At 39.8% G+C, this 16,047-nt stretch overlaps 1 protein-coding gene across 6 annotated transcripts in view; it reads right to left on the bottom strand.

The window, feature by feature from the left end:
• LOC121888788 (protein Dok-7-like) overlaps nucleotides 1–16,047 on the bottom strand; it is a 38,882-nt gene that overhangs the window by 16,500 nt on the left and 6,335 nt on the right. For 3 of the 6 annotated variants that reach the window (XM_042400280.1, XM_042400279.1, XM_042400278.1), the window contains exons 5-9: nucleotides 9,272–9,391; nucleotides 4,880–4,978; nucleotides 3,720–4,513; nucleotides 2,014–2,062; nucleotides 1,193–1,831 (exon numbers count right to left, since the gene is read on the bottom strand). In XM_042400280.1, the coding sequence (XP_042256214.1) occupies nucleotides 1,193–1,831; nucleotides 2,014–2,062; nucleotides 3,720–4,513; nucleotides 4,880–4,978; nucleotides 9,272–9,391 (1,701 nt within the window). The remainder of the gene's footprint in view (nucleotides 1–1,192; nucleotides 1,832–2,013; nucleotides 2,063–3,719; nucleotides 4,514–4,879; nucleotides 4,979–9,271; nucleotides 9,392–16,047) is intronic. The other 3 variants (XM_042400281.1, XM_042400282.1, XM_042400283.1) reach the window with 3 other exon arrangements.

Here is a 16,047-nt window from a genome sequence, read left to right as displayed (position 1 = left end):
ACATGCAACAAAGGTCCGTGGCTGGAATCGAACCAGGGACGTTGAGGTTATGCGGCATGCGCAGTAAGCAATCGGCTACCAGGGTGCTCCAACTGAAAGATAAACTTGTCAGCTCTCTCTGGTGGACAAACTATGTAAGAGAAACACAGTCTCTAAAGAACCTCATAAGTATCTTTGACATTTCTGCACTGTAATTTCTTCTCTTTCTTGTTACTTGTTGGCCACCACGTATACCGATATATCTGCAATAAGCCAATATTGGCTGATATAAATGGCCCAATGATCTGTCTGGCTCTAATCACCATATATGTTGTATAAGCCAATAGAAATTGCAGCACAGAAATGCTAAAGATTCTGCATGTTTGAGATTTTGCAGTATTGCCATTACATAGTTTGTTCAGCAGAGAGCTGATAATAACACCTTTAATAAGCTTAAAGGTATTGTATAAAAGTATTTTTTGGATAATATACCAGTATCAGATTTTTTGATTACCACTTCCTAGTAATGTGCCCTTTATAAAGGGTTTATAGTGTTAACTAATGCTTTATTAATGGCTAATGCTCTAAAGATCAGTTATAAAATGAAAACAGATTTTAGTCAGGTTATGAAAAAGCCTTTTTATTTGGCACTAATAGTATTAACACATATTAAATGTTGATAACACATTAATAAATGCTTAATAATAGGTCAATAAATTGATTTGGATCAAGATATTCTGCAGCTCTTTGGCGGAAAGTAGGCGCCATATGGTCCAATCACTAAAAGAGATTGTTGTCCTTATAACTATATCTATAAAACCTTAGTTAACAATTTATTAACCATTTATAAAAAACAATAGTTGCAATTTTATAAACCCTTTATGAAAAGGTGTCTTATTAGAAAGTGGTACCAAATTCCTTTTAAACTCTCTAATATCAGAAATAAACTGCAGTAAAGCCTATATTTCGTTTCTAATTTTCTTTTTTCGGACTTTAAAATGCTCAGTCGTACAAGCAACACCACAAAAAGAAACATCATAGAGTGCAGAGAGAAAACAAGCAGATGATTAAACCAAAGAAGCCCGGAGGAAAGTGGTTTTTTATTGATTACAAAGAGAAGAACAGAAGATAGGGTCCATTTCGAAGGACTGAAGAGGAAAAGGACACCAAATGTGACGCAGGAGCTTTGTAATCAGCTGAAGAGGCCTCTTACCTTCACTGGTCACTGTCTGACCATTCATCTCTTCATACTGACACGGCCCGTCCACGCTCTGTGATCCATGACCGTGAGCTTCATATTGCAGCTCCTCATTAGTAGCAGCTTCATGTTGTTGACTTTTCTTCGGGTGCAGCCCAGTTGGAAAGGTTTGTGAGGTGGAAATGTTTCTGTTGCGGTACATTTCGGGAGGTACAACGCGTGGAGGAGGGCGACAGTGTTCTCCTTGACACTTTAAACAGTTTTCATAAATGACGGCTCTCTTGTCTTCCTGGGGATCTTGTAATGGGACGCAGGTGCCAGTTGGTGCCGATTTGAGCTCATTTCCAAATGCAGGGCTCATTGACTCATACAAGTTCAGTCTGTTAGGCTTTGCCTCTGGCTCTCTACCCGCTCTTGGATAGCCTAGCAGATCAGCTAAGAGATTGGCTAATTTCTCTCTTCCTTTTTTTGGCAACAGTGATTCCTCACTCGTCTTCACTGTTTGCTTCTCTGAGCTGCAGATGCTACCAGATCCATGTGAGACGCAGGATTTCTCCAGAATTGTCTTTACTGCAATGTTGTATTCACTGCCAGTGATGGTTCTGCATGGTGATTTGTCAACACTTTGATCTGCTGGGTTGAAAATATGATGTTCTGGAGGCAAAAAAACCCTTCAACACACTTTGATTTCTGTCCCAAATGCACATCTTTTAATCAAATCAGCAAGCTGTGGCTGCTACAGAAATTATTTTCTGAACATGCAACAAAATCTGTTCATGCACGCCAGAATAAACACATGCAAGTGTGCAATTAACCTTGCAGCTAATTACACTTACCTGGTATGGCAGGTGTCGCTGAGCCACTTGAAGGGGTGAATGGTGTCCCCTGTGAAATGATATGGAAAATTATACTAATTAGACTATGACTGCAAACTCAAAATAAACACCAGGAAGCAAACATCATAGCCTGTTTTTTTAATATGAGCTACAATGAATTGTTTAATCTCTACATCTTGAAATTTACTTAATTTACATTTAAACACTGTGAGGCAACTATTAACACTCTGAATCCACCAGGCAAGAGCGCAATCCAGTCTTCCATTTTGATTTTTTTTCTGCAGATTTATTACCCACAAACAGCCGGATCAAACCTGAGTCTGATAACAACAGCATGACTGCAATTATAGAATCATTAAAATAATGGTCATGCACTAATAGATATATCTTTAAAAAAATGTGAAATGCATTTAGTAACGGTTTCATGTTTTGTTTTGAACTCGCCCTTTAGCTGTGAGCCAATAAACACTTCAGGGGTGGATTGTGCTGCTCAGGCTGAGGGTGATAAATGCCCTCCCTCACCGCTCATGCCTGATCCATCAGCTTCTGGCCAATAACTCTCATGTTTAATTTAGTTTGCTGGGAGCCGAAGTGAAACAAAGAGAACAGATTATTTATCCAGGCACACATTAAAAACAGGTAATCAAACCCAATTTGCTTTTTTTACTAAATGCCCTACCAGCAGGTGGAGCTGTATGTTTGACGTATTCAATAAATTGACATTGAGGAGAAAAAGGCTTTCATTTATTTTGCTCCTCGTGTTCTAATGATTGTGTTTTCCAAAGCAAATTAAGTAATAGTTCATGCTTGACATTTAAGGAGCTGTTGTGCATGAGGATATTTAACAATGTACAGCAGATTACTACACAGACATGTGCAGGTTCTGAACAGAATCAAAGAGCAAAAACTAATTTATCCAAAAATCTAACAGGACTTTCTTCAGCTATAGAAACTCACCAAGACATGATTCTAAATAAAACTCCAATGATTGCCAAGTCAAGAAGAAACCTCTTATTACAAGACAACTAAACCTCACACAGCAGCTGATAAAGTTCAGACTGAGAAGATTTTACAAGAAGAGCAACACCTCAGAAGCTCGTTTTTGTATCTTGGGTGTAATGATAGCAATTAAACTCGGATGACATTTAGTTTGGAGTTTATATGTACTGCTCATTAAAAAAAAAAAGAGAACACTCACAAAGAAACCGTTGTAAGTAAGCCTCCGAGCCATTACAAACCCAAGAAAAATAACACTTTTCCTCCAACGTGCACAAACAAGAGTAAGAGGTGTAAAAAGGAGATGGAAAAAAAAAACTGCAAGTCACTCACAACTCACAAGGTCTAAATCTGCTGGATACAATGACAGTGTCAAACTCGATTGGCTGCCGAGACGCTAACTCGTGAGACAGATGGGCCGTGGGACTGTTAGTTGTTAGTTGGCATCACCATCAGCCTGCACGATACCACAAAGGTCATATTGACAGGCGAGCTACAGAACAGATGATACGGTGATGATAAGACCTGCTCACACAAGCTGCTACTGTATGACGAGTGAGTTGCACAGCAGAGTGCGTTCGGGACGAGTTTTAAAGCAAACAGATGGTCGACGAGAATAGAAATGTACGTATTTCTGGGTTGAAAGGGTACATTGAAACAAAAAAAATAATAAAAATCACACAAAAACACAGAGATATTCTCCATCTTACCTTAAATCCACCACACACTGAACAGATGGTCACGATGGCTCTGGAGACAGATGTGAGAGAGCTGCAGATGTGACAGGAGTCAGGATGTTGACTGTCACTAGAGGGCGCCACCTTGGTTTTCTTGCCCTCCTCTGAGGGGCCTTGTAAGTGTTCTCTCACAGACAGTCTTTCATGAGTTTCTAAGTGACCCTCAGAGGTCGTGGCACTGCTTTTAACCCCTTTTAAAGACTCTGAAGGGGTAGGAGTGCCTTTAGTTAAGGTGGAGGGTTCATTGTCTTTGGCACTTCCCTCCTGTAACAGACTCTTGGGAGTGTCATACAGATACCTAAGTGATGTCGGCACCTGGTATTCATGTCCTGGAACTGCGTTGCAAGTACAAGGGCTCAACTCTTGAGCCAAGTGTGGAGGCAAGCTGAAAACAGACCCGAACTCCTCTCCAGGGTTAATATCCAGGCTGCCTGTGTAGGAGGAGAAACTTCCAGAATAAGAGGAATGGCTGCCGGTGGCGATGCCGCTGTCGGATGAGCTCTGACGGCCGATTTCCTGTAGCTGCCGGGGCGCCTTGGCTGCAGGCCGGTTTCCGCCTCCCTGGTTGACAGAGAGCTTCTCGACGCTCTGTAGCGCCACCTTAGCGCCCACGTGGCTGATGTTTTCAGACGGGGTGGAGGCTGGTTCAGTCCAAATAGCAAGCCGGCTGCCGATACTGCAGTCTGATTGGCTGGTGTCGGAAGCGTCGGAGGAACCGGATATGCTGCGGTCGTCTCCCCCAGCAGACGGGCAGTAGGTGGATGATACTGCCAAGGACAACATTTATTAAACTTTAATGAATTCAATCAACAGCTTTAACAAAAACATTGGTTTCATCAATAAAACATATTAAAGCATCATAATGTCATTAAGGCTGTTTTTTCTTCCCTGGTATTCACCACATAATAGGAACAATAAATCAGCTGTGTGAGTAATGTCAAATCTGCAAACTTAATTTGAATCTAAGTACAACTTGATTAAAAGCCAATGTTTCATTTACACTCCTTGGAGGGGAAGAGGTCTCACTGCAGTAAAAGAATGATTATGGTTGCTTTGGGGTAGTTATATAACGAATGATTTTTAAAACAGGCATTTAGTTGGAGTCAGTTTGACATTACAGTAGCATACTTTACCTGTACTGCTCCTGTGAGAGAGCATGCTCAGTCGTTTCTCCAGCTCCTGGGCCTCGTGGTTCAACCTCTCCTCCGAATTAGTCTGACTGGCACTTGGATCTGCACCCAAAAGAGCTTATAATTAATATAAAACTTATATTGTAGCCTGAGAAATCATCATGATTGTAAAAAACAAACAAACATCCTTTTAGAGCTGTTAATCAAACTAACGAGTGACAAGGTAGGTTTAGCGAGTCTTACTACCGTTGCTGAAACATGGGATCAACTGTGACGCAGCTGAGCATTTTGTAGTGTGGTGACACAAGCACAGCTGTGAAAACACATCCAGCTACGCCAGAGAAACACAAAGTGACACTGTTACCACGAGGGTCTCGCTCATCATTCCGTGGCATTATGCAAACTACATCCACAAGAATCGATACGATGTTAGAGTTGGACTGATGTGATAAAGATCAACAGTAAAGCAGCGAACACCTTGGAAGAAGTCCTGTGTACTATTGTTTTCTAGTGTAAAGGCCTCTGGAGGGGCAGAGAGAAGGGTCACACGGGGGGGGGAACACCTTGCAGAACTTGTGCAACACTACAGGGTTTATTAATAGCGCTGCCACGTGGTTCTGTTGGTACGCACGCTGTTGCTGGTGGCTAAAGATTGTTGGTGCTATGTAAGGATCTAATGTACCTTGGACCACCAAGGTCGACTTCAACATGGGATCGATTGTTTTTAATCTATCCAAGCCTGCAACAAGGATGTGGCAAATGTAGCAGAGCTCTGCAAACGGTTTAGAGGATGTCTTACATGTACTCTGTCGACATGCATGCATTACAACTGTGTCCTCATATTTTTAAAAAATGATAGTTGATTGTGAATTTCTCCTTCTTCCTTTTGACTTTGTTTCACCTCGAAAACCAACTTTAAGCTTTAATCTTATACTGTATTTTTTACTCAATGTTGTCATTCTGTTTATCCATATTGTAATTGTATTATTGTTGTTAATATTGTTTTTCTTTATCCACATTAAATGTCCAAAGACAGAGGGTGTCATTTGTAATTTGACATTATGTCCTACTGTTGTATACCACCAATGCACATCATCATACAAACATCAGGATGCACTGACTCTCTGACAGATTGTGCAACAATGCATCCTAACAACAGATATTTATTTTCACATTTTCAGGAAAGTTTGTGTCTAAAACTGCTGCAACTTACAGAAATCTAGAGTAGAAAAAAGTAGAATAACTGTCAGTACTGCTAAAGTGGAAAGTTTAAGACCTCACAAAATCTAACATTTAAATGTGTGAAATAACTACTTTACACAAAAAACTGAACCAGAACATTTGCTTTGTGAAGTGAGAAGGTTTTAAAATGATGGGTTTTCTCATTATAAGTAGATTTCAGGTCAATGGCAGTTCAGCACTCTCAATATTAACAAAAGCTGCGATTTTTGAATGTACAATCAGACAAAAACCTTCTTTTCTTCATATCTGTCCTGTATTTAATGTTTCTACTTCAAAAACCAGCTTCTGAGAACTTCTCACAAGAGATGAATCCTTGTACTTGCACAGTAGTAAAAATAGCCTTTTCTCAACAAATCCAGGTCAAAAGCTGCGTGCCGCTCGTTATGTTGCTGATAATCAAACAGCAGCAGGAAGTGAAGATCCTGAGATAAACTTTAATTTCATCTCTTCATATCTTTTCTGTGTCTGTGCATTTTCCATTCGGATTCAGCCATGACGGGTCAAATCAAATATCTGTTTATTAGCGTGTATTGTTCACGCTGTTGTTGGTGTACATGGGATTTTGTTTATTTACCACACTGTGTTGTCAGCTCATGTCAGTATAAGCGGCATGTTTTGTGTGCCAAGTTGAAATGGAGTGGAAGTCAAGCCCACACACTGAGCTGGTCAAGTTTTTGAGCGTGTGTTTAGGGCCACATTTCCTTCACTGACAAGTGTCTCAGCCTCTCCCACCCAAGCTCCACTTAGACCTCCTCCTCCTCCTCCTCCTCCTCCTCCTTCTCCTCTTTGACCATATTAGCATTATACAGCTCTAAAAACACCTCAACAAATGTCCCCATCAGTCTGTGGTTTTAAGGACTCAAAACTAAATGAACTAACACTAAAGGGCACATATTGCACTCCAACAATACGCTATAAACTATTTGAGCAATAGATTGTAATTACAAATATTAAAACCGAATTTTTTAAATGTCAAATCTTAGTTTAGTTTCTCTAACTTACTGGTCGCCATCCTCAAACACCATTCATCTTTTCATCTAATTTAAGTAGCACGTTCAGGTCTTTAAGTTCTTAGTTGACTGCTTGTTTTGCATTTTCCTCTCTTGTAGACAAGTTTATTCCCTCAGTGGGAATAAAGTTTGTATCCTTGAGACAAATCAGAGAGCAGAGAGAGGTGGAAACTCTACAGAACACAAAGGGTGACAAACAGATAAGTGAGCCTGGGAACATAACAGCAATTAATCAAAATAGCGTCTACCGGAGAGGCGAGCAGATTTAGTCAGGAGTTGTGTAGGACAAAGATACAGACAAGGACTGTGAGGTGAACCATAAGAGAGAACAAGAGAGACGCAATTAAGGAGAGCAAAGAGACAGAGTATTAAATGAGAGAAAGGGGAGGCGAGAGTAGCGCGCTGGGTGACCCGAGTATGAAATGAAGGAGGAGGGGAGGCGGTGGAATCCTGTGGATGAGGTTACACACATGCCCGGAGTGATTAGGAGGCTTTGGCTGCTCTGCTTGTGTGAACTGTGACTTTGACCCCTCGCTCCCCCACCGACATCCTCACTGCTATTTATTCTACTACGCACAACAATAATAGGAGTATGAGCTCAACCTGCGATTGGGCAGCGAGATGTGTGAAAACCAGAATATCCACGAGCTCCCACAGCTGCCCGCTCCAAATTTCAAAGTAGTAGACTAGGAGAGAACTTTTTCTTTTTTTTTTTTTTTTTAAAACCACCAGTGTAGAAAATGGAAGGTGTTAAACATTTTCTGCTCTCCTGCTGTGCAGTTTAACGGCTTTAGAAATATTAGATCTACTGTCCAATGTGTCACAAACAGAAATCACATAGATAAGATCCAGTGATAAGATTATCTTTCTTGTCAATTCTTTCTTGCCTTCACTGTCAACTATCTAATAAAAAAAAAAATCAAAAAAGAAACTAATTTTCTTTGTCATTTAATCTCTCCCTCATTTTCTCACCTTTACAATTAACTGTTTAGTCTATGAAATGTCAGAAAATAGTGAAAAATAACCATCACTGTCTTCCATGGCACACATTGTCAAATCAGTTCAAACCCACAGTTCACAACAATGTAACACAAAGAAAAGCAGCAAATCCTCACATTTGAGAAGCTGGAACTAGCAAATGTACTGCATTATTGTTGATAAATGATTTATCAATTCTCAGAATTGTTGGGGATTACTTTACTTTCGAATCGACTGACTTCCGGAGCTACAATTCAATAAACAATATGGATGTTATTTTACTACAACAAGCCATGCACTGGCAAATAAAACCTGTTTTTAGCCAAGAAACTGTCAAATTTGCACAATGAGAGGCAGCAGAAGAGGAGAGCAGATGAGCTGAGGGTAGACTTGCCAGAGCATCATTATACAAGCACTGCAAGTACTTTTTTGTTTCACTTGTCAGATTACTTATTATTCTTTAGTTTTCTAATTTTCAGAAAAGGACATCATGATGTTCACATTTAACTAGTGTATTTTTATTTTTTTGGCTTATTAAACTAATTGAAATCTAGCCAGACAACCCTGCTGGAATAATAGTAAAAAAAAACAACCTACTGGCTATTTGAAACTCAGCCCATCCTCCAGTTCGCCCACCAGTAGCACTACACTCTTGTCTATACATAGACGACAATTGAATTTGCCGCTATAATCAGTTAGTACAGTAGTTATCCTCTTACTGATGTTTAAGGTGACCCTAAGCTTTACATTCACCACAGTACACTTAAGTCAGGGGTTAGGACGTTTGACTAAAATTATAAACTGCCTCAGAGGATTACCCAATTATGTAAAAAAAACAGCTGTCAGTCATGATTTAGTCACATCAAAGCATTTCCATCCACAGAGGAATCCTCTGACTCATTCTGACAAAAATGGTTGGATGCCAGGAAGGCAGCAAACCAAACAGCTATGATAAACCCCTGGAAGCGCAGGAGGGGAGCCGCGCTACAGTTTAGATGGCAACTGTTGACTTAAGTTTTTGCTCCTACTGCTTGGCAACGGTGCAGCTATTAATCATCCATCACAAAGAGATCTACTTTCTTTCTTTAGATGATATTCCTTACAAAAGAGTTTTGTTAGATTTGTATAGAGTTTTCCAGTCATCTCCAGCTGCTCCAGTACTGACCTGGCAAAACTGGCCGCAGTCCAAAAGGGCCTCTGGTGGGGGAGATGCCTCTGACGATGCAGTCGAACAGAAAGCTGATCTGCTCACTCTCAGCAGATGCAAGCAGAAAAACACCAGCCCCTGCAGAACACACACTTTATTAGTGTCACTTGTGGTTTTCACTTATGTTTTTTCAGCACTGTCAAGTTTAATATATGGTAGCATTTCACTCTACAGGTAGTAATGCATAAGAAAAATGTCATTTTTTAAGAGCCAGTGTGATATCTGGTAAGACTGCAACTAACAATTATTTTAATTACTGATTATTTTTTTTGTCTATAACATCTCTAAAAATACCGAAAACTGCCTGTCAAAATTTCCTAAACCCAAAGATATTCAATTTACTATCTCACAGGACAAAAAGAAGCAGCAAATCGTCATAATCGAGAAACGAAATCGAAAAATAATCGAGAAAATATTTTTTTATTGAAAAATGTGGAAGTGATTAATCGCTTATTAAAGTAGCTGTCAATATTTTTGTTGTCAATCAACTAATTCATTAATTGACAAACCATTATTTGTACCAATAACAATGTTATCTTTATTAGGGACCTTTTTTCTACAAAAACCTTTTTACATTCAACAAAGAAACCCAGGAATCAAATGTTTAATGTTGTCTAAACACAAGCAGCTGTGCAGGAACTAACCCCAAACAAGAAATATAGAATCAGAAAATTAGTTAACAAAACTACAAATCTAAGAATTCAATGCCAACTTTCACAACAGTTTTCAGTAGCACAATGGACACATTTTATTCCAAAAACAGTACTGAGGTTTGATATCCAGCCCTTCTTTTAGCTGCTGTTATACATTTCATAAAGTAAAAAAAAATCTAATTTCCTCTTTATGGCTCCTGGCTTGTCTACAAGTCAATGTACAGTGTCATCACAGGTGGTCAAAGGTCAAAGGTCATGCTCCCCGGAGCTTTCTTGACCTTCCTCTGACAATACAACCGGCTGTCCATTACAAGTTGTCACCAATAAAGTGTCATAGTGTCATAGTGTCACCCTGTCCCCGAGACCACCCATGTCAAGGCTGACCTTAATCACATTCCCAACACTCCCCTGGCTGTGAGCGGAGTCAAAGGTCACCGGCAAAATCTGCTCAGATGTCTGCACCAATCGAAATTGAAGATGTATTGCATACTTAACACGTTTATGATGTGGATCTGATCCAGAAGTATCTCATCTTATGTTGTCCTCCAACACAATAAATACTAATGTTAGCCTTAAAAAGAGATTAAATTCAGCCTCATGTACTAATGTCAAGCTTTGATAGCAGGTGACTGAACATCAGGTGCACAGACAGAAGCTAGAGTAAAAAAAAAAAAAACCCTAAAGCAAAGCAGAGAACAGGTGGCAGGACTCGCTCTGGTTTACAACACGATAAAGATTCTGCGTAGGAACAAAAACAACTTAAGCGGACCCTCCTGTTCTCTCCTCCAACAGTGATAAAACATACAAAGAAACAAAACTTAGTACATTTGGTCATTAAGTGGGAAGTGTAAATTAACTTGAATCTTCACAGGCACTGAGGCACTTCTTATTTTTACAGCAGCATCTGACACCTAAACAGGCAACCATTAAAGAGGGAGCTCATTTTTTGACAATCTGTACTATTATTTCTATTCCCAAGTGAGACAAACTCATAGAAGTTTATGGAATCAGTAGCAGCTTCTCTCAACAGTACACCTTTTCCCACAACATGACTTTATTCCTTAATGGAGAAATAACTTTATAAATACATTTTAACCGTGCATAGTTTAGTTCCCTCCAAGATATAAAAAACCTGAATTATCCCTTGGGAAATGCTAAAAGAACAAAGTGATGCTGAGTCATTGTGACAATCTTTGACGCAGCATTTACAGCAACTTTTTTTGGCCACTTGTGCAGAGCAGAACAAGCTGTAAACAAACCATTGACAAATCATCACCTCTTAAACGTGCAATATACGTCATTCCGCCCCACTAGTTGTTGCACTATAACACCAGCATCTCAGAACAAAACAAAAGTGCGCATTGTTTACTCAATAAAGTTGGGGGGGGGGGAGCAGCCCCTGAACTGACAGCTCACGAAACTCAGATCAAACTGTCAAACCAGGCAGTGCCTAGTTTGACAGTTTGACAGTTTGACAGTTTCTGTTAGTGCATTGCCTATTTCTCACCTCAAATGTTTTCAGAAACATATTTTAATGCACTGTTTAGCTGCAATTTGAAAAAGTTTGTGACGCGGCCGTGGGAGGACTCAGAGGGACTCACACGCACTAATTTGCACGCGCGACCATACTAGCTTCCAAAACAAAGAACAGAGAGGCTTGAATAACAACACACACAGAGGGAGTGTGACTTCATTCTCTGCTCAGGATGCCATTACTTCACTTTATCTTTATAGCAAATAGTTGTTTGCTGATATCTAGTGGTGCTGATTGATTTCCCAACTCCTGAGGGAAATACGTGGCTCTTTAGCTGTTGAGTGCTCCATTATGTTGACCAGTTAGTCACTAACTGTGTCTGTTTGAGCAGGTAGAGTACAGTGGGTTTTTCGTGCTTTTCTCTGAAAACAGTTGTTGTGGCAAAAGTGTTAGCAAACAGTTGCCTGTTCACACACCCAGTAGCTAGTTGCTGACTCACCAGCTAGTTGCTAACTTTGTCAGTGTGCCATTTGGTGCTATGAAGTAAAACAGCTCTGATAAACAGTTGATTAATCAGCTTCAGGAGGTTGATGAAAGCAGTGAGACTGAACCACAACAGTAAAATTGCGCACCAGAAAACCAAAATAATTTGCTGAAGGACGCTAAAATGCTCTGTAGAGTCAAGGGGAACTGCAGAGTCGAGAGAGGATTTTCTGTTGGTTTGTCACTACAAAATACACCTATCACATTACACATACTAATTCAACTCCTTAATAAGTGTAGCTTTAAATCTCTCTTTATGTGCTGTTTGTCATTCACACCAATCCAGTTATCACTATACCAACTAGGGCTGCAACTAATGCTTATTATAATCATCTATTTTGCTATCAACTACTTTTTCAATGAATCCGTTAATTGTTCAATCAATAAAATGTCAGAAAACTCTCAGAGCCCAAGGTTAAGTTTTGTTATGACTTGTTTTGTCCGATGCATAATGCTCAAAAGAGCCCTAAAATACTTCTCCTCACCATCACAATTTGGCTAATTGGCTCTCATTTCCCACTAAAAAACAGGAAACATTAAGGAAAATCTCTCAGGAAGGACGCAGACAACAGAGCAAAGAGTGTTCAACAGCTGCTCTAACCAGAAGTGAGAGGTCCAACACCGTTACACCGTGTCCCCCTCTGCTGTGGACAAACTGTGCTGAGAGATTACATGTCATAGGAATGCACACCCTTTGACTCACGCAAACATTTACAGTAGATACACCATTGCAGTCCTCCTTTTTTGGTGTTCTTTTTTCTTCCTTTTTTTTTTAATGAAAGTGAAAGTGATGTCTAACCTTATTCACATTATGCGAGATGCACTGCTGAAGATTTAATGGAGCTAAATAAATCACACATCACATTCTTCAGTGTCATGTTTCTAGCAGGGTCATCGTGTGTCCGTAACGCTCTGATGTTCATCGGCTCTCCGGCGTTCTCCTCGTGTCTGTCTCTGTCCCCTCCGGGTGTTGACATACACTCCTCTCCATTCTAATGGTTTCATGTCTATTCCAAGATGTAAACTGTGGTTTATCTTATTGCGGGGGACACACACAGCCATGACTGTTAAAACTGAACTCAGGGACAACTCATGCCTCTCACAATCAGCCTCTTCTCTGGAGTGACGCACAATGTTTAATTTCGGGCGCAGCAGGGGAGATCCTGCACAGACTGAATAATTTCCTCCAACACAATTTTTGTCGTCATGAAGCAGATGTTTTTAATGTCCTACCTACCAAGTCAGAGAGGATGAAACGCACACTTTCCATAATCATCTGAGCAAATCAAATAACCAATAACAGCCCACCATTTCAAATTTATAACTATTAATTGTACTGATTTCCACTACACATTATACATGTCCACAAATATGTGAACATTCATATGTGATTGTGGAACATCCAACTCCAAAACCATTAATCTGGGAATGTTTTCCACAGGATTTTGGTACCCGACTGCAGGGATTTGCTCTCATTCAGCCACAAGACCAGTGAGATCTGGCGCTGATGTTGGGCAGTTCATCCCAAAAGTGTTGAGTTCAGCACTGTGCAGACCACATGGAAGTCAAGTTCTTCCAAACCAAACTGGGAAACCTTCTGCGTGGAGACACTGTCATGATGAGACAGGAGAGTCTTCACCAAACTGTTGCCACAAGCTATTAAAAAAAAGAGAAAATATGATTTGATAAAAATTATCCACACATTTGTGTTTAGGAGGAAAATACACATGATTATAAATTGATGAACGTTGAAGTTAAAGTCCAACTGAAAATAAACTGCCTTTGTTGTCTACTACAGCATACATATCTGCTCTGTAAATCATTTGTCCTGTGTTCTCTTTGAGAAAAAAAAAAAGTCTCTTTTAAATACCGTTCTGCCATCCCCTTACGCAAATCAAGTCTTGCATAAAGCGATAACTTGGCGTTCTATCATAGGCAGAACAGACGGTCACACTGAGCCTGATAGCATCCTGCTACACTACCCGAGAGCCACAGACTCTGAACAACAACCCGAATTAGCTTTCCTGCTAAAGTCTCCTTCTTATCCAACTTATAAACATGAACACACATCTTGTTCTGCACCTTAGCTTGTTGAACGAGCCGCCAAACAAACATTCACTGGGGAAAAGCGCACCGCTAACGTCAGTTAGCAGGCTAGAGAGCTGATTAGCTGCTCAGCTGCAGCATACTCAATGTCACTTTGGTCCTGTTAGATACCGGGTTGGTAGTTGCTCTTCAAAATCCTTGTTAACAACACGCTGTCTGTTCAGTAGCTACAGCAGTTTATTTACTTTGTCTCTGTTCCATATGGTGTAACACCGGTAGCCTTCCAGCTAGTGTCAATCAAACAAGCCTCTGACACGTCCCTCCAGCTGGCTGAGACAAAAAGGAACATTTCTGACATTTTCTTCATTCTAACAATATATTTTAAACAGCCAAGTATATTAATTTGTCACAATGACTAAAAACCACCAGCTTTTTAAATTGGATAGCCTTTTTAAAATTGTAACCATATTTTTTTATCTTGTTTTGGTCTTATTTTTCTATGCTCCTCATTGTTTTACTGTTTCATTTTGCCAAGTTTTTCTTTCTCATTAATTTAGTTTTCCATGGATTCACTATGGAGTCTAGACCAAACCACAAAAAATGGCATGTGAGGGCTTGAGCTGTCCACATACTTCATGTAGGAAGGCCTACTATAGTAAATCAAGGAAATGAGAGCATGACACTCCAAATGGATGTTCTTTTAGCCAGCAAAATACTTCCTAAAACACTCTGAATCGAGGACAAATGTGAAAAAATGAAAAACAATATTCCAGCGCAGCAGCTTTAAGAAACAGCTGCAGCACAAGAAGTAAGTCACGGGCCATTAGCTGCCCTATAAATGTTACTATCACACGCCTTTTCAGTTGAACGAGGACTTATTGGAAGTCCTACAATCTCTCATGATGCAATTTGCACATGTAGATGCTCACCCTTCTGGCAAAGATAAAACACATCTGAAGACTCTTTTTTTTTGTTTGTTTCATAAAATTCCATTGAGCATCTTTCTGATTGTGCCCGCCTGAGGGGGGCAGATGTATGAGCAGAGAGAGAAAAAACACATCAAGTGACTCAGCTCAGCCCACTAATCCTAATGTTGACACTGATGTTCTCTGTGCTGCGATGCCAGTTGGAAGTGGGAGTGTCACACACAAGAAGAATCGGCACGTAAATACCCAGGATGGCATAATGATTTAAATCCATCAAACACAGCAACTTTCATAGGGATAAACTGAATCAAAAGGACTATATTAATTATGCTTAACAAACATCTCTGAATAGATGAATCATGAGACTTTAACAAACTTTAATTTATTAAAAACTAATCCTAGAAACGTGCTTCCAGAATACAACAGAGGTTTTATATAGTCAACTGAATGGTTTCGTTTCCTTGGTCTGGCCCCTCTGTGAATCACATTCATTTGTCCGCACTTGATAAATTATTCATCAGCCTTGCAGTGCAGACAGTAAACAGTGTGATCAAAACGAATCACCCTCGAGTTATTACTGCTCTGCAGAACGAGTTTTCATGCAAAAAGTCCTTAACTTAAAAACAGGCCCTGAAGGAAAACAACTTGTAGCCTAAATTATCAATTTCTACGGACTGCTGGGCCAAAACATTCTTTCTGCAGAGTATTTTTTGTTATTAACAATATGCAAAATTAAGGCAGAGCCACATAATCAATACTAACAACTCAAACTTGGCTAGGAGGGTCAGATACTTTTCTCAAATCTCAAACTCCCAAGTCCTGCAAATAATCATTTAAGTTATTTAGAACAGAAAAGCATCAATTGGCTTGTTTTAATCTGTATGTAGTCCACAAAACATACTTCTTTCTCTCTTCTGACTGTCTGTAAAGCATGTCCTTAATTCACAGTTGCACATGACATTATTCTTCTGGGACAGTCACTGTGATGAGAAGGAGGATATTTTTCACAGGTACTGTTGAATAAGAGCTGCAAATGAATCATCTCAAATCACAGCCAGTGATTATTTCGTCTGTTTGAAAAAGACATAAGTA

The sequence above is a fragment of the Thunnus maccoyii genome, chromosome 22 (genome assembly GCF_910596095.1).
Source record: "Thunnus maccoyii chromosome 22, fThuMac1.1, whole genome shotgun sequence".
NCBI classification, from domain to species: domain Eukaryota; kingdom Metazoa; phylum Chordata; class Actinopteri; order Scombriformes; family Scombridae; genus Thunnus; species Thunnus maccoyii.
This window is presented reverse-complemented; position numbering and strand designations above follow the sequence as displayed.